At 35.3% G+C, this 25,008-nt stretch overlaps 2 protein-coding genes and 1 pseudogene across 2 annotated transcripts; 1 reads left to right on the top strand and 2 right to left on the bottom strand.

The window, feature by feature from the left end:
- Nucleotides 1-4,160: 4,160 nt before the first annotated feature.
- Nucleotides 4,161-5,619, bottom strand: LOC109162173 (annotated as a pseudogene).
- Nucleotides 5,620-8,476: 2,857 nt separating this feature from the next.
- LOC109161631 (anthocyanidin 3-O-glucosyltransferase 2-like) lies at nucleotides 8,477-10,234 on the bottom strand. Its single transcript, XM_019310121.1, has one exon. It carries the CDS (start codon nucleotides 10,156-10,158, stop codon nucleotides 8,683-8,685), a length of 1,476 nt encoding a protein of 491 aa, XP_019165666.1. The 5' UTR covers nucleotides 10,159-10,234; the 3' UTR covers nucleotides 8,477-8,682.
- A 12,514-nt stretch (nucleotides 10,235-22,748) lies between these two features.
- On the top strand, nucleotides 22,749-24,555 carry LOC109161746 (RHOMBOID-like protein 13). The gene has a single exon (XM_019310245.1). It carries the CDS (start codon nucleotides 23,337-23,339, stop codon nucleotides 24,150-24,152), a length of 816 nt encoding a protein of 271 aa, XP_019165790.1. The 5' UTR covers nucleotides 22,749-23,336; the 3' UTR covers nucleotides 24,153-24,555.
- The last annotated feature ends 453 nt before the right edge of the window (nucleotides 24,556-25,008 follow it).

Raw genomic sequence — 25,008 nt, forward strand, 5'->3', positions numbered from 1 at the left:
GCCGCACCTAAAGCCACTGCCGCATTTGAGCGCTAATCTATATATATATATATATATATCGGTCCATTATTTCAGTGTAAGGTTCATAGGTCATTTATGCAAATACAGGATTCGTACTTAAATGTAGGTAAGCTAACCCCGGGTGGGGTGAGCTTGCCGGCCCTGTTGCTCTTGTTGCTTGACCGGACGGATGGGAAAATAGCCCTCGGCGCTTGAGAGGACGAGCGAGCCCTCGGCAACTGAGAGGAGTAGTGGCAGTAAAAACTATTACTAACTAAACTAAGGAAACTCCTTTATTAGCCTTCGAGGTAAGCTTACTCCGGGTGGAGGGAGCTTACCGGGTCTGTCCGAAGGGAACTAGAAATGGAATAAGTCCTAAAAGTAGTAGCAGTCTTAAGAGTTGAATTCCTTTCTTTACCGTGACTAGGGATTGTATTTAATAGACCGAAGGGATTACAACTTAAATGTAGGAAAGCAGACCCCCTGGGGTCTGCTTCCCTACATTTATGCTAATGCTAATACAGGATTCCAATAAAGAGAGCGGGAAGATCCCCCGAGGGGAAAGCGAAGCAAGGGGGAAACGATTAAGGCTTCCGTAGGAAGTCCATATTGAACTCCTTAACCTTAATAAGGCTTCTTAGTATTGATTGATGTATCCCTTGCCCCGCAATTCCGTTTAGGAATTGAGTAAGGGGCAGACCGCCTTGCCTTACTTTTATTGACTTTATATTGACTTTAGCTACCCAAATTCAAGTATGTTAACCTAACCAACCTCCTTATCGTCGGTTTACGACCATTTTTATTTAAGGTTTATAGAACCCCTTAGTTGTCTTTAAATACCCCTTTCAGGGCTTTTTTAAAGTCTTAATAAGGCTTTACTTATTAAAATGCACGATGAACCATCGTAGGGTTAAGGAGCTCCCCCTCCATAGGAGCCAGCTTAGCACACACAAGTCCGCAGGAACGAGGGTTGCCTTTCGCTCTGTCCACCTCCGGTATACCTTTACTATAGTTATGATGCACATATAAGTTTTAAGATCGAAGAGCAATTCATCACAATCCTTATAGGATATGATGGAGATAGATATCTCAAAAGATTGCGCCATAGTCTCGAATGTAGTGGGATGGTAACATAAGTTGGGTATTTTGCGGCTCAACCCTTCCAAACCTGTTCTATTAACCTGGCCTAATAGAACATGTTTGGGTAGTGATTAATCTCTTTCTGAACATGTTTGATAGAAAAAAAAAAATTAAAGAATATTCGTCACGACTTTGGCTATGTATATATAAGCACTAAAGAAAAGTGAGCTATAAATTTTACCTTCTCACTCAAGGTAAGGGATAATTCGATCTTTCCATAAAGTCGATCTCTTTTAATTCATCTCTCATTTGCATCAACGCGTATAGTATTTGTACCTGGCCTTCTTGGACAACTCTTGTCTTCTCTAAAGCTTTTTTCGCTTCCTAATTGAAAACAATGCCCTATTTGCGCTTGCTTCCATGCACTTCCATCCTCAACTTCCTTACTTTTTCTTTTTTTTTTTTTTTTTTTTTTTTTGTATATTAAAGATTCATTTATAGGTATATACTACCTAAAATAAACATTCAGTATGGTATACTTAATTTGTAGTTTGGATAAAATTGGATTATTGTCGTATATATTATATTGTTTTGATGGATTTAGCTAGTTGCATTGTGTTGTCTCAAAACCATTCCCTTTATTTAAATTTTCTAGGCTGCAAGTTAGGATTATATTATTGGCACATAAATGTAGAATTGAATCTTTAATTGCAAAATCAAGAAACACATGCATCGCAAGTACTATAATAATAGCTAGCTAGCACTCACGTATACACAAATATGGAGTAGTTAGCTTAGTAACAAGACATGATTCAAATTAAACCGTTATTATTAGAAGCATGCATATATGCAAGTAAGATTGAAACTTTCATACATAAAAGGCTAATGATAATCTATTCTATACTATATATAAAAACAAAATCCTGAAATTTTTACTTCCCGCCCAATTCCTAAAAAATCTCTCTTCCCAATAAAATATATTGATTTCTACTTTTCCTATATAATCTATACTATATATAAAAACAAAATCCTGAAATTTTTACTTCCCGCCCAATTCCTAAAAAATCTCTCTTCCCAATAAAATATATTGATTTCTACTTTTCCTATATAATTCTGGGTAAAAGTTTTATTCTAAAATTATTAAAATAGTGTAATACAATTCCCTTTGCACATCTATACAATATATAAAAACAAAATCCTGAAATGTTAACTTGCCGCCCAATTCCTAAAAAATCTCTCTTCCCAATAAAATTTATTGATTTATACTTTCCCATTCATACAATAATTTTGGGTAAAAATTCTATTCTAAAATTATAAAATAGTGTAATACAATTCCATTTGCACATCTATACTATATATAAAAACAAAGTCCTGAAATTTTAACTTGCCGCCTAATTCCTAAAAAATCTCTCTTCCTAATAAAATATATTGATTTCTACTTTCCCATTGGTACAATAATTATGGGTAAAAATTCTATTCTAAAATTATAAAATAGTGTAATACAATTCCCTTTCCACATCAATACTATATATAAAAACAAAATTCTGAAATTTTAACTTGCCGCCCAATTCCTAAAAAATCTGTCTTCCTAATAAAATATATTGATTTCTATTTTCCCAAGAATAATTCTGGGTAAAAATTATATTCTAAAATTATAAACTAGTGTAATACAATTCCTTTTGTACATCTATACTATATATAAAAACAAAATCATGAAATTTTTAACTTCCCGCCCAATTTCTAAAAAATCTCTCTTCCCAATAAAATATATTGATTTCTACTTTTCACATACGTACAATAATTCTTCTGGGTAAAAATTATATTCTAAAATTATAAAATAGTGTAATACAATTCTCTTTGCACATCTATACTATTTATAAAAACAAAATTCTGAAATTTTAACTTCCCGCGCAAATCCTAAAAAATCTCTCTTCCCAATAAAATATTTTGATTTCTACTTTTCCCATTCGTAAAATAATTCTGGGTAAAAATTCTATTATAAAATTATAAAATAGTGTAATACAATTCCCTTTGCACATCTATACTATATATAGAAACAAACTCTTGAAATTTTAACTTCCCGCCCAATTCCTAAAAAATTTCTCTTCCCTATAAAATATATTGATTTCTACTTTCTCATTCGTACAATAATTTTGAGTAAAAATTCTATTCTAAAATTATAAAATAGTGTAATACAATTCACTTTGCACATCTATACTATATATAAAAACTAAATCCTGAAATTTTAACTTCCCGCCCATTTCCTAAAAAATCTCTCTTCCCAATAAAATATATTGATTTCTACTTTCACATTCGTAATATAATTCTGGGTTAAAGTTATGAAGTGTCAAAAGTTCGGCAAGGAATAACTTTTGACTTGGTTGTCCGTTTTGGACAAAAGTTTTTTTGGAATCGCGTTTTTTTTTTCGAGATCTATCCACCGCAAGCTGCCGTAGGCGGTTTGGCCCACCATTTTTTTTTTTAAAAAAAATGCTTTATTAAATAGTTTCTAAGAAAAAACTATGACAACCTTATTTTTATGAATGAATTTTTAAATTTTTTTAATTAAAAAATTGTCCCGTGCATTATTTAATAATAATAATCTCTCTTTATAATTGGTCAAATTATTTAATTATGGTAAATTAGGTAATAATTAATGATGGTAATAGAAATTCTAGATGAATATAGAATTGAAGAATATTTCATTATTGTTATATTATTATTGTGACTCACGGAATACAATACAGGAATATTTAATTATGGTTATATTATTATTGTGTGTCTCACAACCATTATATATACTAACAAAACTTGAAAAGAAACTAATAATAATATTAATAATAATAATATAAGTGGTAAAAATAATATCTAAAAGTAATTAAGTGTTAATAATAATAGTAAAAATATTAACGTAAGAATTATAAATAGAATAAATCGTAATAATTAATAACTATAGTCTATGCTTAAGTTTGGAATTGTCAGGAAAGATAAGCGACCTCTGGTGAAATTAACTCATAAATAATTATATATCAATTTAAATATTCTTAATATATTACAACAATTCCATTTCGTGCATCGGATGAAAATACTAGTAAATTATAAAACATGCATATATGGATCCGATCCGATCCATTTATTATGTGTCGCCACTGGGTCCAATATTTTATTATTACGACACCATTATTTCATATCATTCTTGGAGCTAGTTATCACTTAATTGAGATTGTTCATGACATTTTCAAAAAAACTTTCAACAACATTAAAGCATGAGCCGCCCTCCTCTAATGCCTTCCTGCTCTTTTCTTTAACTTCCTTAGCCTTTATCCTTATAGATTTGGAAGTAGAGTGGTCCATAAGATTTGTGATTCCAATTTCTATCTCCTTTGCACTCACAATTTCAGGAACTATTGGAATATTATTCATCTTCGGATCTCTTAAATCTTTTCTGTAATCTATCTTAATTTCTACACCCATTCCTATCTCTTTCACAACTTGGAAAGCATTTGCTTGTTGCTCTACGACCATCGGCCAAGTTGCCATTGGAACTCCAAACCAACTACTTTCCAGAACAGAATTCCATCCGCAATGAGACACGAAACCCCCAACAGCTGGGTGAGCTAGAATTGCACTTTGTGGTGCCCATCCTAAAACTTTTCCAATGCTTTTTAGTTCTTTCTAAGAATCCTTCGGGCAGGACCTCTTCCAGATTGGTATACTCGGTGACGGCTAGTGAACCACTACCTGGAGAGGGTAGCTTCCTCAAGGCCCATAAGAACCTTTGGCCGCTACGTTCAAGTGCGTAGGCTATCTCCTTCACTTGAGGCTCGGGAAAAGCACAGCCGCTTCCGAAGCAAAGGAACACAACTGATGAAGGTGGTTGGTCATCCAACCATTTGAAGATTTGGTTGTGGGATTCTTGAGGAGTGTTTAGGTTTAATACGGGTTCGAGAGCGTATAAAGGTGGGATAGTCTTGTCTTTAGCGAGAGATTGAAAGGCATGCGGCTCGAGGTCGAAGAAGGTGTTGGGAATGATGCCTTTGGCCCGTCGAAACTGCCTGGCGTAATCCAAGAATCCGATTCCGTCGGTTGTGTTCAACACAAAGGAGGGCAGTAAGTTGGCCAGAAAGGGGTTGAAATATGTAGAGATATTGAGATACTCCCCCTTAATAAACTCCTCGAGGGTACCATTGTGTTGGTCTTTGAGTCTCTGGAAATGGAAGTGAAGGCCGAGCATAGCAGCAGCAAGATCCAGATGCCCGCAGGTCCTCAAGCAGTAGTTTAATTTGAACTTCAATCTCTTCTCAGCGGAATCGGAATCCGCAAGCAAAGAATCGATTAAAGAATTAACCTTGGCTTGGGGAGCGAAATGCATTTTCATAAGCAAGAAAGTGATGGAGAGCTGAGGTCGTCTTTGCAGGAGGAGCTTCGCGGTTTCCACTGCAGGAACAAGGTGACTCACTGAAAAGCCTGGAACGAAAACCAGTTCAATACCATCTTCCATTATATATATTATTGGATTGGATGGAATTCAAAGCTAGCTTATAGCTAGGACGACTGTAGGTATGTATAATGTATGTAGCTTAGCTAGCTTGAATCAAGCTATACATATATATATCCAGTATGAAGGTAGACCATGCCTGAAACTCCGATCCGATCCTCTGCAATTTAATTATTTGTACCGTTGTACGTACAATTGCATTGCCGTGAATCGTGTCTGTAATAATATACTTATTATTCATCTCAAAATAAATGACCAAGGACCGCTAGTTTTCATTTATTATATACTAGTTTTTTTTCATGTACATAGAATAAATAAATGAATAAGGGTCAAAGAGGCCGCTGAACTGCACACGAGAATGCAATTAGGCTACTGAATTAAAAAAAATCTACAATTGGGTCTCTAAACTAACCAATTTCATTCAATTTGTTCATTTTTCAGGTTTCTCAAGTTGCTAACAGGTTACCTCTCCATCTAAGATGCGTATGTGGCATTTGGATTCCTTGTTTAGGTCAAAGAGATTAATCGCAGGAAGACTTCTCACAGACTTCATCACAGCCACCTTCAAATTAGATATGCGTAATATATTTTACTTTTTCAATCTAACAATAGTACTGCTAATGTATAGTATTAAAATAATTCAATTACTGCCAAATGTATAATATAATTCAATTACTGTATCGTGGCCAGGAACAAATAAAACAATTAACAAATTATTTAATCGAAAGTCTAAACTATCGTGATTTAGTGATTTTTGAATTTTAAAATAATTAGTTTGTATTGGTGATTTGCGAATTTTAAACAAATACAAATTATTTTATTAAGCATTAAAAGACTAATTTAAAAATAAATTATTTAGTTTTTATTTATTAAAACATTAAAAAAATTAATTTAAAAATAATTAATTTTTAAAAAAGTCACATAAGCATCCTAGGTGGAGGGGTAACTTGTTAGCAACTTGAGAAACTTGAAAAATAGACAAATTGAATGAAATTGGTTAGTTTAGGGACCCAATTGTATGTTTTTTATGTTCAGTGGCCTACTTGCATTTTCGTGTGCAGTTTAGTGGCCTAATTGACCCTTATTCCATAAATAAATTGCCTAACAAATATAGTTGTAAATATTGTGCCAAGCACCTTGGGGCTTAGATGACATGTAGTGACCCTCTCATCTGGGAGATCAAGAGATGGAGATGTTGGAAAAATGACATAATGGCCTTGTTTCACCCGGTGCCGGCCTAGCGGAGGGGGTGACCTAGAAAAGGGCTACCTGGTGCTTGATTTGATCCGGAGTGAAGCCATCCAAAGGGGAAAAGGGCTACCTGGTACCGAGAAGTGTTCGGAGTGTGAGCCGTCTAGAGTAAGCCGACGTCCTTCTCAAGGGGTGGTCAATGATACGATTCACATCGGCTCCACAATAGATTGTGGAGTGCTACTTAAATTCGGGTCAAACCTCCACTCATGAACTAATTTTTGTGGTAGAGTTAGGGTTTTGGTTTAAGTACCGTATCAATTAGCCGATATGGAATCGTATCAATGTATGTAGACCATGAAACTCCTCTGCAATTTATTTATACGTAAAATTGCATTGCCGTGAATCGTGTGTAAGAGGATCAATAGCCCGGGACCGCTGGTTTTTATTTATACGTAAAATATATTTATTATTCATCCCAAAACAAATGCCCAGGGACCGCTGGTTTTCATTTATTATATACGGATCGGAGTACTAGTTTTTTCATGTGCATTATATTGTGAGAATCACATAATGTTTGAGGATTATTTTTAAATAAGTAATTCAAAGAATATGAATATAAAATTATATATAAGGGAATAAGGGTCAAATAAGCTTCTTTCATCTCTCATTTGCATCAGCATATAGTATTTGTACCCTCTTAGTCTTGGACAACTCTTGTCTTTTCTAAAGCTTTTTTTGCTATAATTGACAGCAATGCCCTATTTGCGCTTGCTCCCTTGCACTTCGATCCTCAACTTTCTTACTTCTTTGTATATTAAAGATTCATTTATAGGTATATAATACCTAAAATAAACATTCAGTATACTTAATTTGTAGTCTTGATAAAATTGGACATAGACGGAGCCAAAGGGGGACAAGGGGGTCAGCTGCCCCCCCTCACCCCACTCCTACCCCTACCCCTACTCCATATATAATTTTTGTATGTATATATGTATATATAGTACATTTTTTAGTATTAGTATATAAAAACTGTTAATTGTTCATAAGAAATGAGTTAGATTAGTTGGTAGAGCATGCATTTGGTTATAATAAAGGTTAGGCGTTCGAATCATATAGTTTTTTGGCTCCTTCCCTATGACTTTAACACAATCACTTTTTAATAGTTTTTTTAATATTTGATACACACATACATATATATATTCAAATTATTTTATCAAATTAATTATGTTTCATATTTTGTTATGAATATTTTTATAAAGTTTCGATTTGTTTTATTTTACGCCCATATCCAATAATATTTACACCTATATTTCTTAGGTAATTTATTTATTTATTTTTTAAATATCTCTTTTATTTTAATGTTTCGCCTTTACTTAAAATAATTTGTGAATCCGTCCCTATATCGCCTCCCCTCAACAAAATTCCTGGCTCCATCCCTGGAATTGGATTATTGTCGTATATATATTATATATATTGTTATGGATTTAGCTAGTTGCATTGTGTTATCTCAAAACCATTCCCTTTATTTAAATTTTCTAGGTTGCAAGTTAGGATTATATTATTAATTGGCAAATAAACGTAGAATTGAATCTTTAATTGCAAAATCAAGAAACACATGCATCGCAAGTACTATAATAATAGATTAATAGCTAGCTAGCACTCACGTATACACAAATGTGGAGTAGTTAGCTTAGTAACAAGACATGATTCAAATTCAACCGTTATTATTAGAAGCATGCATGCAAGTAAGATTGAAACTTTCAATTCATACATAAAAGGCTAATGATAATAAATTATAAAACATGCATATATGGATCCGATCCGATCCATTTATTATGTGTCGCCACTAGCTCTAATATTTTATTATTACGACACCATTATTTAATATCATTCTTGGAGCTAGTTATCACTTAATTGAGATTTTTCATGACATTTTCAAAAAAACTTTCAACAACATTAAAGCATGAGCCGCCCTCCTCTAGTGCCTTCCTGCTCTTTTCTTTAACTTCCTTAGCCTTCATCCTTATAGATTTGGAAGTAGAGTGGTCCATAAGATTTGTGATTCCAATTTCTATCTCCTTTGCACTCACAATTTTAGGAACTATTGGATTATTATTCTTCGGATCTCTGAAACCTGTTCTGTAATCTATCTTAATTTCCACACCCATTCCTATCTCTCTCACCACTTGGAAAGCATTTGCTTGTTGCTCTGCGATCATTGGCCAAGTTGCCATTGGAACTCCAAACCAACTACTTTCCAGAACTGAATTCCATCCGCAATGAGACACGAAACCCCCGACAGAAGGGTGAGCCAGAATTGCACTTTGTGGTGCCCATCCTAAAACTTTTCCGATGCTTTTAGTTCTTTCTAAGAATCCTTCGGGCAGGACCTCTTCCAGATTGGTATACTCAGTGACGGCTAGTGAACCACTACCTGGAGAGGGTAGCTTCCTCAAGGCCCATAAGAACCTTTGGCCGCTACGTTCAAGTGCGTAGGCTATCTCCTTCACTTGAGGCTCGGGAAAAGCACAGCCGCTTCCGAAGCAAAGGAATACAACTGATGAAGCTGGTTGGTCATCCAACCATTTGAAGATTTGGTTGTGGGATTCTTGAGGAGTGTTTAGGTTTAATACGGGTCCGAGAGGGTATATGGGTGGGATAGTCTTGTCTTTAGAGAGAAATTGAAAGGCATACGGCTCTAGGTCGAAGAAGGTGTTGGGAATGATGCCTTTGGCCCGTCGAAACTGTCTGGCCCAATCCAAGACTCCGTCGGTTGTGTTCAACACAAAGGAGGGCAGTAATTTGACCGGAAAGGGGTTTAAATATGTAGGGATATTGACATAATCCTCCTTAATAAACTCCTCGAGGGTACCATGATGTTGGTCTTTGAGGCTCTGGAAATGGAAGGCAAGGCCGAGCATCGCAGCACCCACAACGTAGAACACGTAGGTGGGGACCCCAAACTCGTCAGCCAAATCCATCACGCGGGTATAGAAAATGTCGATAACAAATCCCGCTAGGCGCGGCCTCGACTTCTGGGTTATTAATTCATTAACGCAGTAGTCTCTGGCTTCACTCAGGAGCCCGGAATTCATGTAGTTGTTGATGGAATCCAAGTCCTTCAACGCAGCAGCATGATCCAGATCCAGGTCCTCAAGCACTAGTTTGAACTTCAATCTCTTGTCATCAGCGGCGCCGGCATCGGCAATCAAAGAATCGATTAAAGAATTAACCTTAGATTCGGGAGCGAAAACCATTTTCATGACCAAGAAAGTGATGGAGAGCTGAGGTCGTCTTTGCAGGAGGAGCTTCGCGGTTTGCACTGCAGGAACAAGGTGACTCACTGAAGGGGCTGGAACGAAAATCAGTTCAATAGCATCTTCCATTATATTATATTGGATGGAATTGAAAGCTAGCTTAGCTAGGACTGCATGTAGCTTAGCTTGAATCCAGATATCCAGATCTATCGAAGCTATACCTATATATAGCTATTGATTGCAATTTATTTATCCGTAAAATTGCATTGCCGTGAATCGTGTGTTCGAGGATCAATAGCCAGGGACCGCTGGTTTTCATTTATACGTAAAATATATTTATTATTCATCCCAAAATAAATGACCAGGGACCTACGCTGCTTTTCATTTTTATTATATACGGATCGGAGTACTAGTTTTTTCATGTGCTTATATTGGGAGAATCACATGATGTTGGAGGATTATTTTTAAATAAGTAATTCGTAGAATATGAATATAAAATTATATATAAGCGAATAAGGGTCAAATAAGTTATCTAACTGCACAAGATAATGTAATTAAGTCACTGAACCTAAAAAAAAAAATCAACAATTGGGTCACTGAACTAATCAATTTCAAACAATTCATGATAAAAAAAAATTTAAAAAGAGATATAATTTCATTAGTTATATTATCTTTATTTTTCTACAATTCGAAGATTCCTTACCTTCAAATTTACATGATAATCTACTACACACATCTCACAACACATGAAACATGTAAGGAAAAAAAAAACTACATCTCACAACACATGAAACATGTAAGGAAAAAAAACTATCATTGTCAAATATCAACAAGCACTTGCAAGACCAAGGATGGAGCCAGAAATTCGGTTGACGAGGGCAAAGAAGTAGGGACGGATCCAGTTGTACAAACTATATATATATATATATATATATATATATATATATATATATATAGATAGATATATATATATATATATATATATATATATATATATATATATATATATATATATATAGGGACGCACTCAGGTGCGAATAAGTGCCCAGGAAGGAAATGCGAACGAATCAGGGCGTGACACGTGTCCAGATCTAATAACTTAAAAAAAAATGCGGTGACATTTTCGTAAATAATTGAACATCGAAGTGCAAGTAAAATCTCTTATAAGTGCACCTATTTTCACCTATAAGTGCATGTAATTTTGTCTTGTTAGCATTCACTTTCCGCAACCATTCATGCACCTGGGTGTGCTTATAACTATATGTGCAACTATTTATAACTATAGGTGCAACTACTTATAACTATATGTGCACCTACTTTCACCTATAAGTGCATGTAATTTTGTCTTGTTAACATTCATTGATCTGAGTTCAGCGGGTAGTAATACTCCTGAAAACCATTCGCAAACATTCATACACCTAGATGCAACTACTTATACCTATGTGTGCAACTACTTAGAACTATAGGTGCAACTACTTAGAACTATAAGTGCAACTAAGTATTGATGCTCAGTGTAAATTTTTACTTGCACCTATAATACATTTTACATGCACTTGTAATACATTTTACTTGCACTTCGATGTTCAATTATTTACAAAAATGCCACCGCGTTTTTTAAAAAAATCAGTGTTTCTCATCCATTAGATCTGGACACATGGACGAACAGAATCCATTCCTATTTCGCGCCTGGGCAAGCCGTTCGCACTCGAGTGCAACTCTCTCTCTCTCTCTCTATATATATATATATATATATATATATATATATATATATATATATATATATAGGACGAAGTTAGTTGCGCATGGCTGATCGAATGCATGTCAATTATCTTAATTAATAAATAAATAAATAAATAAATATATATATATATATATATATATATATATATATGTGTGTGTGTGTGTGGGGGGGGGGGGGTAGGTATTGATTTGTACAAAATATATTGAATTCGATAACTTCAAAAATTGTTATTAATTAAGATAATTGACATGCATTATATATCTATAATTAAGGACCAAGTTAGTTTCGCAAGGCTGATCGATGCATGTCAATTATCTTAATTAATTACAATTAGTTGGAGTTATTGATTCAATATATTTTGTACAAATCAATACCTACCATATATATGTGTGTGAGAGAGAATATAAAAACTAATAATATATAAAATTTAGATCAAAGACCAAAATGTGTAGTGGCTCAGGAGAATTTTAGTAAATGTGTGCTGACTTTTTTTTGACAGAAATGTGTAAAACTCACTTCCGACTTGCGTTTTTGGAGTTGTCCCGGGTGTATTTTTTTTTTTCATTATTTACTTAAAACGCAAGTAGGAGTTGCGTTTTTCGTATTGTATACGTTAAACGCATATGCCAAATGCGTTTTCATGAGACGTATCGCATACGTTAAAACGCATTTGGGAGATGCGTTTTACGTATAATACTTTAAAATACGAAAAACGCAACTCCCAAATGCGTTTTATTTACCGGCCCGCCGAATTAATTAATTAATGTAAATGGGCGGATAGATCGGATGGGATGAAGTGGGCGGGGCTGTGGGTGACCACCGTATATCCGCCGTCAACGGCCAAATTTTGGCCGCTGATGTAAGCAGAGTCATCGGAAGCAAGAAATAAAGCAACCTTGGCGACATGGGCAGGCTTGAGAACAATCCCCTTCAAGTTGGCTATGGCAGAGGTGTTTGCCTCCACTTGAGTTGGGTCCAACCCATAAGCTTTGCAGGACATAGTTTTCGCAAGTCGCAGGCAGTAAACGCAACTCCCTTTTGCATTTTACGCATAATACGTAAAATGCAAAATTAACTTGCATTTTCCACGATACCGTATTTCTTTCAAAAACGCGTTCCTGTAATGCGTTTTAGGTATACGATTCCGTAAACGCAACTCGTAGTTACGTTTTACGTAAATACAGAAAAAAAAAAAAAAAAAAAAGGCGGGACACAAGCAAAAACGCAACTCCTAACTGAGTTTTGCACATTGATGTCACTAAAAAAAACACCACACATTTTGGGAAATATCGGCTGTTTGACCACACATTTAGGTCATTGATCCTAAAATTTAGAGGATAATAAGCTAGCTATATCGTCTAATGATGGTACGTGCAACCACTGCTACCTAATAGTGTTATTTAGTAACATTAATTGTTGTTGGTGATCAGATCAACAACTAAAGACATTTGATCTCCAATGAAATCCAAACCTCGCACTTATATATTCTACGTACTCTCTGATCTGCATGCATGCATACATACGTAGTCGTTTCATTTTCTTCAACAGTACGTGGCCGCGCCGGCCAGATGGCGGCGTTGAGAGACAGCCCTAGTACAGTCGTCGTCGTGGTGGGTCCAAGTCCTCGGCCTTCTCCTCTCATAACAAGCGATGCGTTGACGGGGGACTGTTACCGCGTGACGGCGGAGTTGTGTTGTCGGCAGGGATGCGAGTATTGGCATGCGAGAAGAGCGTTTCTCAACAGTTACTGTTTCGACAGGCGGCGGCGCAGAAACATGAGCTCCTCCGTTGATAGAGTGATTGAGATGGCGGCGGCCGTGTTTCTCCGAATTCGGCGCCGGATGTCCGGCGCTCGAGGGTGGTTTAAGTATTACAAGCTCACTTTCTCCTGGCCAAGAGTTTTAACTGCAAGTTGCTATGTGCCATTCCCAGTTTATGTATAATATAATTTAAGTTGCCTGCATATATGCCTACATTCCCCATTCCACAAATTAAATTTTATATGTGCGTGCGCCGGATGTAAAATATATATTGTTATATATAACTTTGATTTGTTGTAAAGTTAGTTATATCAATTTAATTGATACTCCGTAGTATTTTTTATTATTATTATTATTATTATTTTTTTGTGATAAGGAAAATCTGTCATTACTATCTAAAGGGTATGCACTAAGTAAATATCGTCTTATCACTTTAATAGAAAATCGAACTTATAACATTTTTATAAAGTCAACAGTTCGACCAACTTAGTTAAGATTGTCCCTTAATTGAGATGTGGAGTTAATTTCATTTTGGTCCTAGATTTATAGGTGACAATCCACTTTTAATCATTTTTTATCATAACATTCATTTTTTGTCCTAGTATTATTGTGACATGACCAATTTTGATCCTTTATCAAAAAAAAAAAATCATTAAAAACAAGGGCATTTCACTCTCCAATTATGAATTTTTTCAACAATATAAACATAAAAAATATAGCGGGTCAACGCACTTTGTATTAAAAAGATCAAAATGCCCTTCACTTTAACGAAATTTCAACAATTTTGTTGATAGATGACCAAAATTGGTCATATAACAATAATACTATGACCAAAAAAAAAATATTTTGATAAAAAATATTAAAAGTGGACTGTCATCTATAAAGTTAGGACCAAAAATGGAATTAACTTTGAGAATATGATTTGAAAATATAAGTAGAGGTGTCAATGTGAGCCCACTCATCCCGCAGTCGCAAATTATGCTGTGCAACCGAATGCACCTTGCAAGGTGCATACTGTTGCAAAACGGCGCCGTTTTGGTTAAAAAAACGCGCATCCCACTTAAAGAAGAAATCAGGTCCGATTCCCGGCAATAGCATTTTTATATATCCACAATTTCATAACTATATATCCACAATTTCATAACTATATATCCACAGTGAATGAATGAAGTAAAAATCCACAATGAATGAATGAATGAAGTAAAAATTCACAATGAATGAACTAAATATCCACAATATATGATTGAACTAAATATCCATAAATTCATAACTATATAACCACAATTTCATAACTATATATCCACAATTTCATAACTATATATCCACAATAATGCTATTGCTGAGAGTCGAACCTAATTTTTTTTCTTAAGTGAGACGCGCGTTTTTAATCAAAACGACATTGTTTTGAACCGTATGCACCATGCGCATGGTACATTCGGTTGCATAGATTTTTATTGTCCCGCAGTATGTATGCTATAAATTTTGTGAGCCGCCCCACAAAGTCCATGAGTCAATTTTTTATTTTTTATTTTACTTTTAACCCATTCCATGCTGGTTGCCGGGCTTCACAAGTTAGTTTTTTTTTTTTTTTTTTTTTTTTTTTTTTTTTTTCTTTTAAGAAATTAACTATTTATATTATAATACATATCGTATTTTATGATCCGTTTAGATATCTATATATTTTTTTAAATAACTCATTTTTTAAAAGATAATTTAATTTTCTAATATTTGCTTGAATATAAAAAAAAAATTACGGAGTATCTTTTTTTTTTTTCCTGTAATTTAAGAAATTGAGTTTTTTCTATTCTGTTTATTTTTTAAAAAAGTGAATATAATAATAATAATAATAATAATAATAATAATAATAATAATAATAATAATAATAATAATAATAATAATAATAATAAGTGGTACAATGTTGGTGTGGTGATGGTGGTTGTGGTAGTAGTACTAAATGGGCCTTTAATATATAATTAGAATAAAACATAACAATTCTAATTTTTATATACTATGATTTGATGGATAATGATATTTTAATGTTTTAATTACAATCTTAGTTTGTACTAATTTTTTTTTATATTAAAGTATTACGGAGTACAATACAATTAAAAAGTATAAATATTTTAGAAATATTTGAATAAGAATGACTTATAACCTTTTGATTTTTGTTAGAAAAAATAGAAGTACAATTTTTAAAAATTTTACCTGCTCGCAACTTGCGGGCAAATTATTCTATGGACCCGAGTCTATCTTGCAAAGTAGATCGGATCTAAATGTTCACAATTTACATACTAAATATTTACAATTTACCTTTTAAAAATTTACAAATCGTATACTACGAACACACAAAATTAACATATATGTAATTTATTACTTTATTTTGTATTCACAAGTTTCTTTCAAATACTACCGTCACACAATATTAATAAATTAGAATTTGATGACCATGTATCGTACTCACAAATTTCCTTCTACAGTGATTGTGTGTTTTGACTTAAAAACATGATTTATATTCTTGAAGTTTACAATTCCAATACTAAAAATACACAATTTATATGTTGTTTAGGATCAAGATCCACCTTGCAAGATGGACTTGATCCATGGTATAACAACTCCAGCTTGCGTGTGCCAACCTGCGAAACCCATGAACTGGCAAGGCCCACTTCTTCACAGGTCAATTTTTTTTTTTTTAACATTAACACGGAGGCCTCACCCCATTTGACTGGTCGATATATCGTGGACCGCGACATGTGCACCGTGGTAGAAATGGCGCACCGTTAATTTTATCGGAGTGTGTATTTTGCATATGTTAATTACAAACTGACAATATAGTATATCTAAACCGACATTGCTTCACGTATTATTTTTATATTATCAAATGAAATTGTATTTGTATCAAAATGATATTGTAGTTGTGGTGAAATGAAACTGCAGTGTATATAAAATGAAACTGAATAACATTTCTCATATTTGAGTGTATATTGTACAATGAAGCTGTAATTATATCAAAATGATCATGTAGTTGTGTTTTAATCAAGGTTGCAGTAGGCGCTAGGCGCTAGTCGGGCGGCCGGGCAGCGCCTAGCGCCTAGGCGGTCTAGGCGGCGCCTAGGCGGATTCTAGGCGGGGCTAGGCGGGCACCAAAAAAATTAAAAAAAATAGTGACAGACTTGTAGTTCGACAATTATAATGAGGTTGTTTTCAACGTTCACTCAAATAACACATCTAAATAAATGAAATAATGATAATTTATAAGTCATAATGTCATAATAATATTAAAATCAATAATTAATGAAAGACGACATCGGTCAAAATCAGTCAAAATCAGACAAAATCGGTCAAAATTGGTCAAAAACGGTCAAAATCGGACGAAATCGGTCGACTCGGCCGAGTTGGCCGAGTTGACCGACTCGGCCGAGTTTGACCGCCTAGGCCGCCTAGCGGCCGCCCAGGCCGCCTAGGCGGCCGCCTAGGCGGCCGACCGAGTTTTGGCCGCCTATAGGCCAAAACTCCAAGGTAAGTGGCCGCCTAGCGCCTAGGCGGGCGCCTAGGCGGCTAGGCGGCCGAGTTTTACATCACTGGTTTTAATAAAACTATAGTGTATATAAAATAAAATTAAATAACATTTTCGCATATTTGAGTCTATAAATATCGAATGAAACTGTAGTTATATCGAATGAAACTGTAGTTATATCGAAATGAAACTGTAATTGTGTTGAACCGAAATTACAGTGTATACAAAATGAAACTGAATAACAGAGTTACTTTTTGCGAAAAGATGCGGAGCGGCGGGAAACAAATACACTTTCTTTTCATTAAACAAAACGACGTCGTTTTGATGCGCGTTGCGTAATCGATTATGCACCGCGGTGCACGATATAATTTGCCCATTTGACACTCCTAAATGATAAGTATACTATGTATAGTTTGTGTTTTAAGTTAAAAACAACATTTTAATACTCCAAAGTCCTACTTTTCATAATATCATTTATAACCTTTTACCCCTTTCACTTCTAAAACATGAAAGCAATGAGAATAGTAAAGAACTAAAGACTGATAGACTCAAAAATAATAATTCAAGATCAAGTGAAATAAAGTTATTATGGATAAGGTCGATATTTATCACCAAAGTTAATCAGAATGAATGTGATTTTGACAATTTTTTTTAATTAAAATTGGATGTTTCTAATTATCTATAATTTAGTCTAGTTTAAATATAAGACGATTTCTAAATTCGCAATTAAATTTCTTCTCTTTCACCTAATTGAGCTAAATTAATTGAGGTGTTTGTAAGTCTTAGTCTATTTCGCCTTTGGGTGCAAACCCACTTCAATGATGTTGGTGCACCTTTTCCGTTTGCTATCCATGCCCTAATATATTCGAAAAACATGCCTAGGATTTTTATTTTGAAAGAAATGATCAAATAGATCCCTAAATTTTACATCAAAAATTAATTAGATACCTGAACTTTTTAAAAGTGTAATTAAACTCTCAAACATGTTATTTTTGTGCAACTAAATCCATCAACCGGTAACAAACCTGTTATAGACAGTCATTCTCATTCCGATGAAAAATCCGATGAATCTCCGGCTACAACAATTTCAAATTGCCTTTTCCAGTCTGGTTGCCTTCTATCCGGAGAAGGTGTTGGTGATAATGAACCAAAAATCGATTTAATATCGTAAAATAATATTTATATATACACACACGAAGTATATAAAATATTATTCGATATATTATATCCGAAATATATATATACACACAAATATATATAAAGCGGATCCAACGGTGATATATACATATATATCTACGAACAAGATATACCAATATATATTAACCGAAATTGGAACTAATAATCCTCAGATTACAAGTCCAATCCAACGAATATATCAAAAGAAGGGAGGATTTTTGCTTAGAAGCATAATCCAAAACCGAAAGAAAGAAAGATGGCTCGTGTATGGGTATAGGGTTTTTAGCGTGAGTCAAGAGACCACTCTTTCCTTAAAACCTTATTTGTCACCTCCCACAAGTGCTAGGAGCGCCGTGGCCTAGGTTTTTTAGGATAAAACGTGCTACGGTTCGACGTTTGAGCACCCAAACGAACGAACCCGGCGAACTAGAGCAAAGCCTTGAACACAGTTCGGCTTAAGAAAGGAGTAGAAGCAGAGTTTTTTAGGAGAGAAAACACTTCCTATGTTGTGTGTTCTTGTCACTATGTGCTTGTTAAAATCTGCTGCACTCTACCCCCTCCTTATATAGGGATTGAGGAGTGAATAACCTTTATTATGGCATTTAGGGGCACCCCTACAACTTCCGTAACAGCAACCATTAACATGGGTGTTAATTCAAAAAATTAAAATTGTAATTAATCCCATAATAGCTGGAATTAAATCCAACAGTCACAAACAGAAGCAGAAGCTGTGCTTGGCCAGCACAGTGCCGAAACTTTGCAATTTACAAAGTTTCGGCCACTTGGCCGAAACTTGCACACTACCCCCGGGCGCACACAAGATTAGGCTTGATCCAAGTCTTTTCGATCTCATTGTGGGATTTGATTTGCACCACCCCCCCCCCCCCCTGCGCGCGAGAGAGAGCCTCTATGCTATACAATTCAATAAGCTTAAAAAGAGCTCTTGTATAAATAGTGGGGCAAATCCACTTCCCAAATCAATGTGGGACAAAAGCTCACTTTTTTCCTTCATTTTTCAACTCAAATGGGTCTACTTTGAGAATCAATATCTCATTCACCCATTATCCGTTTTGAGCGTACAATGTATCAATCTCTTCGTCTCACTACGAAGAACCCGAATCCACTTTGACCCGACCCAAATCGGAAGTGGACCCCACTGATAATTTTACCACAAAATAGCCACAAATCGGAAGTGGACTCCACTGATAATTTTACCACAAAATAGCCACTTAATATGCCATCTCAAGCTATTTTTCCAACAGAAGGCGAGCGTACAATATATCAATCTCTTCGTCTCACTACGAAGAACCCGAATCCACTTTGACCCGTTCCAAATCGGAAGTGGACCCCACTGATAATTTTACCACAAAATAGCCACAAATCGGAAGTGGACCCCACTGATAATTTTACCACAAAATAGCCACTTAATATGCCATCTCAAGCTATTTTTCCAACAGAAGGCAACTAGAAAGTTGGTTGCCTGCTCCAACGAAGGTAACCTTTACTGGTCGTCCTTGTCGGAGAGAAAGCCTCTATGCTATACAATTCAATAAGCTTAAAAAGAGCTCTTGTATAAATAGTGGGGCAAATCCACTTCCCAAATCAATGTGGGACAAAAGCTCACTTTTTCCCTTCATTTTTCAACTCAAATGGGTCTACTTTGAGAATCAATATCTCATTCACCCATTATCCGTTTTGAGCGTACAATATATCAATCTCTTCGTCTCACTACGAAGAACCCGAATCCACTTTGACCCGACCCAAATCGGAAGTAGACCCCACTGATAATTTTACCACAAAATAGCCACTTAATATGCCATCTCAAGCTATTTTTCCAACAGAAGGCGACTAGAAATTGGTTGCCTTCTCCGGCGAAGGTGACCTTTACTGGTCGTCCTTGTCGGAGAAGGCGACCATTTGGTCGATGGTGGATGTTTCCGGGTAAAATTTCTCCTGGACAACGCCTGTCAATAGCAAAAATGACAATCAACAGTGTAATTTACCAGTAACTTGTTGGTTACCGGTAAGTTTGGTCGATTTGACCAAAAATAACATGTTTAAAGGTTTAATTGCATTTTTTAATAATATATTTAGGTGTCTAGTTGATTTTTGGTGTAAAGTTTAAGAGTCTATTTGACCATTTTCCCTTTATTAAATAAATAGCTAATTTCATGAATGATCCCTTGACTATTGACATTTACCAATTTGTATCCTTTCACTTTTAATTGGATCATAAATGGTTAATTGACTATTGATCTTTACCAATTTTCGTCTTCGACTTTCAATATGACCATAAATGGTCCATTGACTATTGATTTTGTTCCAAATTTGATCCTTCAATTAAATATCCATTTAATAAATATTAAACTTAAGAATAATAATGTAAAAATTAGTTTGTTGTTGAAATGGAGAAATTGAGTTTATATATTTAATACATTGAGTTTGTTATTGAAAATCTAAATCATATATTATGACCTCTTACATATTGATTTGGTCATTCAACAGAATTTTTTTTTGGTCAAATGACCATTTGAGACAGAGTTAAAAGCATAATTTAATTATTCAATCCCCTAAACCATCTAAAATTTGAAGAAACAACTAAATCATCCCAATTTCCTAAACCCAACACGAATACATTTCAGGGTGTAAATATTGTTTGAACAAATTGGAATGTATTGCTTGAAAAAATTGGAATGATTTATGTTTTTTTTTTTTTTTCCTTCAAAAAGTTTTGGGGATTAGGTAATGAAACTACATATAAAAATAAAAATAAAAATAAAAAAAAAATCTTACAGCAAACAATTGTTTGACACAAATCTACCAAAGAACCAAAAGAAATAATTAATCAATATTATTGATTTTAAAGTTAAGTTATGAATTTAATTAATCCGGGGTAGCCCGAATTACTAAACCTAATAAATAGAGAATAAATAGGAAAAGACAATGAATATAGGTCGCGGCGACAATTTTTGTATTAATAATGATGCGTAGGAGAATTACAAGATGAATGTAATATTCAAACCAAGAAGTAGATGTCCTAACAAGACAAGAGCATGTCTTTTTATACTAACTAACCTCCCAACCACCCACCTTATTCTCGTCAGGTGGTTGGATCACGGTTTTGACCGGGTCAATTTGCACGCGGACGTGGTCGGGGACGCCTCAGCCGGGGTCAACCCCAACCCCTCGAGCCCAGCCAGCGTCGACCTTGACCCTAGCCAACGTCGACCTCGATAGATCGAGCTCAGAGCTCAATTCGACCTCCTTAAGTTCAATGCATTTATGGGGAAGGAGGAGTTCAAGACTTGTTTGTGTTCTTGTAGAGGAGGAGTTCCAATCGCGATGAAATTCGGCCAAGGAGGAAGGAGTTGATCTTCAACTCGGGCTACTCTCCTTCGTTGGCGAAGACTCGCAATTCAGAGAGGGGGGGGGGGGGGAGCGATGATGGATATATTAGGAATGGGTTCGGGGCAAACCGACCCGAAGAGGGGAAGACGCGACATGGGAGGTTAAGGGCAACCCCGGCTGGGGTCAAGGTCGACGCTGGCTGGGGTCGGCCCCAGCTGAGGCGTTCCCGATCACGTCCGCGTGCAAATGGACCCGGTCAAAATCGTGATCCAACCGCCCCACGAGAATATGGTGGACGGTTGGGAGGTTAGCTAGTATAAAAAGACATGTTCTTGTCTGTTAGGACATCTACTTCTTGGTCTGAATATTACATTCATCTTGTAATTCTCCTACGAATCATTATCAATACAAAAGTTGTCCCCGCGACCTATATTCATTGTCTTTTCCTATTTATTCTCTATTTATCGGGTTTAGAAATTCGGGCTACCCCGGGTTAATTAAATTCATCGTTAATATTAAAAAAAAAAAATAAAACAAAATAAAACAAAATCACTATACTTTAGAAACTAAAAGTGGTATTAACTATTATACTTAGAGCATCCCCAATAGATGAATTTTGAATGGTTTTTACAGTTTTACATCCATGTGGAAGAGAGAATACTTGGTTCCTCTTGCAAGACTTTGTTTTTTGTGGGACTCAATGTCCCACAAAAAATCAAGACTTTCTCATTAGTTGCACTAACGCGCAATTGATGCGCGCCCAGCAGGCGCGTGCATTCTGCTGGGCACATTAGATCTATTACTTTTTTTTCCCTTATATCTCCCATGTTTCCTCTCTTAATCACCTCTGTCAAAATAAACTAAAATCTCCATCTATTGAGGATGCTTGTATGTTATTTGCTTTATCACATTTCACTATCATAAAGTAACATATTGATTGTAAATTTCTTATTTATGTCTTTTTTTGTGACGAGAAAAAAATCAATTATTATTTTAATAGTGTACATTGAATAAATTTTGTTAATCTGTAATAATTTACAAATTACAAAAAAAAAAAATACAAAAAATTATATGTGACGAACTTGATAATAAGAATTTGGCAATTTGACGGATTTATTAATTATATGGTGACAATCTAAATTAGTTTTTTCAACAAATGGGGGGCAAAAGTGAGAGTTTATCAGACCTACAGGGTCTATTGATAAATACGAAAAGAGAAGAGAAAAAACATGGCAAATGTCTGGAACATAGTAGAATTCGCCTTTCCTTTTGTGCCCTTGGCGATTTGCCGAACCCGAATACAATTTTCAATTCACCCGGCGCTTCCAAATCTTTCAAGAGTCCAAATCTGTAAGTATTGCCAAAATCTACAGGTTCACAACATCGCCACTGCCTCGTTGGATTACATTTCACCCACACGTTTCTCAAGTTTCATGCTTTCAGGCTGAGGATTTTTGGTCAGATTTGATCAATTGTGAGGTATAGTGCATGTGAATCTTGTTGTAGTAGTGAAATCTTGAAGTGGGTATTGCTTATTTTGGTTGGATATTCACCTTACATTCTTCGCGCTGAATATAGTGTTCATGATTCTTGATTCTTCTTGTAGTGGTGTTTGTATTCCCTTGCTTGATTAGATTATAGATACTAGTTTGGATTGATCTATTGTAGATCCCTAAACAAAATTTAGGACAAAAGGATATATAGCAGTTATAAGTGCACTGGTTCAAGTTTTGATTGAGATTGAAAGGGGTGTAAGGGTTCCTTTCCAATGGGGAAACCACTGTTTTATGAGATATTGGAGAAACCAGCTACAAGTTGTGTAATAGCAATATGTAGTGCAATTTGGTTTTACATACAGAAGAAAAACATTGGGTATTCTCATGTGGGGTTGAGTTATGAGACTGCATTGGAAGGTCATCATTGGAGGATAATAACTTCTGCTTTTTCACATATTAGTGTGATCCATCTTGTTTTCAATATGAGTGCACTTTGGAGTTTGGGAGTTGTTGAGAAGTTAGGGCACATAGGTCTTGGTGTGCAGTATTACCTACATTATACTCTCGTCTTGGTCATTCTGTCTGGTATGCTTGTCTTGGGAATGTATCATGTTTTGATACAGAGGTTTAAGCTCGAATATTTTCGAAGAGTGACTGCCGTGGGGTATTCTTGTGTGGTGTTTGGGTGGATGACAATTCTGTCGGTGAAGCAGCCATCGTCAAAGTTGGATCTTTTTGGGTTTCTTTCGCTCCCCATAAGTTTTGCACCGTTCGAGTCGCTCATATTTACCTCTATTATTGTTCCTCAAGCGAGTTTTCTTGGGCACTTATCAGGAATTGTCGTTGGTTATGCAATTGCCTGGGGGTTGATTCATGGAATGAACAATTATTGGGCAATTTCAATGCTTGGATGGATAGCTGTTGTGTTTACTTTCAGTTTGAAGAAATCTGGGACATTCGATTTCAGCTTTCTTGAGGTCGAAACCATCACAGATTCTTCCTTGCCTTCAGTGAGGTTCCTTGCTGCTGGAAATGGGAGAACTTTACAAATGGCTTCATTACCTGATGCCGGCCCGAACCTTGTATAGCCATTCGATTTTTGTCTAGTGCTGAACATAGTTGAGAATTGCATTGTATTTAATTGTTATATGGGTATTATGTACTTGAAAAGTTGCATCATGAACTATGATTCCTCTCATATTCAGGAGTGGCTCTCTTGTCATATGCCACCCTTTTGGCTTTCTTTATGTGTAAGCTTACCCATCACCCCTGCCATTAACACTTCCAAATGGCATAATGCTATGGTTTTTGCTGGTAGCAAATCTAAGAGCAATTGTTTATTTACACCCCAGATTCAATCTGTTTAGGAATGTGATTATGGGACTAGCATTTGCAAATCTATACATGTTTCCTTTGAAGTTTGAATATCTGTTGTTTGTGGAGCATACTATATGAGATCACTTCATTATATAATTGTTATTGCCACTTTTTGTTGGAGTGATTTGTTGTGTATGTCTCATTTTCACATATGGTATAGGGGTAATCATCACAATTAATAGAAGAATCAGTTTCGTTCTCGTGGATGTAAGCATAATTAATAGAAGAACCAGTTTTGTTCTCGTGGATGTAGGCATATAATCATCACAGTTAACAAAAGAATAGCTCAATTTTTGTTCAGTTAATCTCAACATGATTCATTCTTTTCCCAGGAGCAAGTCATCAGGCCCAAACTGAGAAAACATGTTAATAACTTATCACTTTTCATTTAATAATTGACAACAAATTAATGTTGAGCATTCAAATAACAAATCAAAGTACAACTTGCTTGAATGTTTAATACTTTAGTAGTTACAAATTTTCCACATTTGAGTAATTATTTTTCAGCCCCAACCCTAAGCAATCAAACCCCTATTATTTTTAGTCGAATTAATTCTCAGTTTGGTT

The sequence above is a fragment of the Ipomoea nil genome, unplaced genomic scaffold (assembly GCF_001879475.1).
Source record: "Ipomoea nil cultivar Tokyo-kokei standard unplaced genomic scaffold, Asagao_1.1 scaffold2926, whole genome shotgun sequence".
Taxonomy (NCBI): Eukaryota; Viridiplantae; Streptophyta; class Magnoliopsida; order Solanales; family Convolvulaceae; genus Ipomoea; species Ipomoea nil.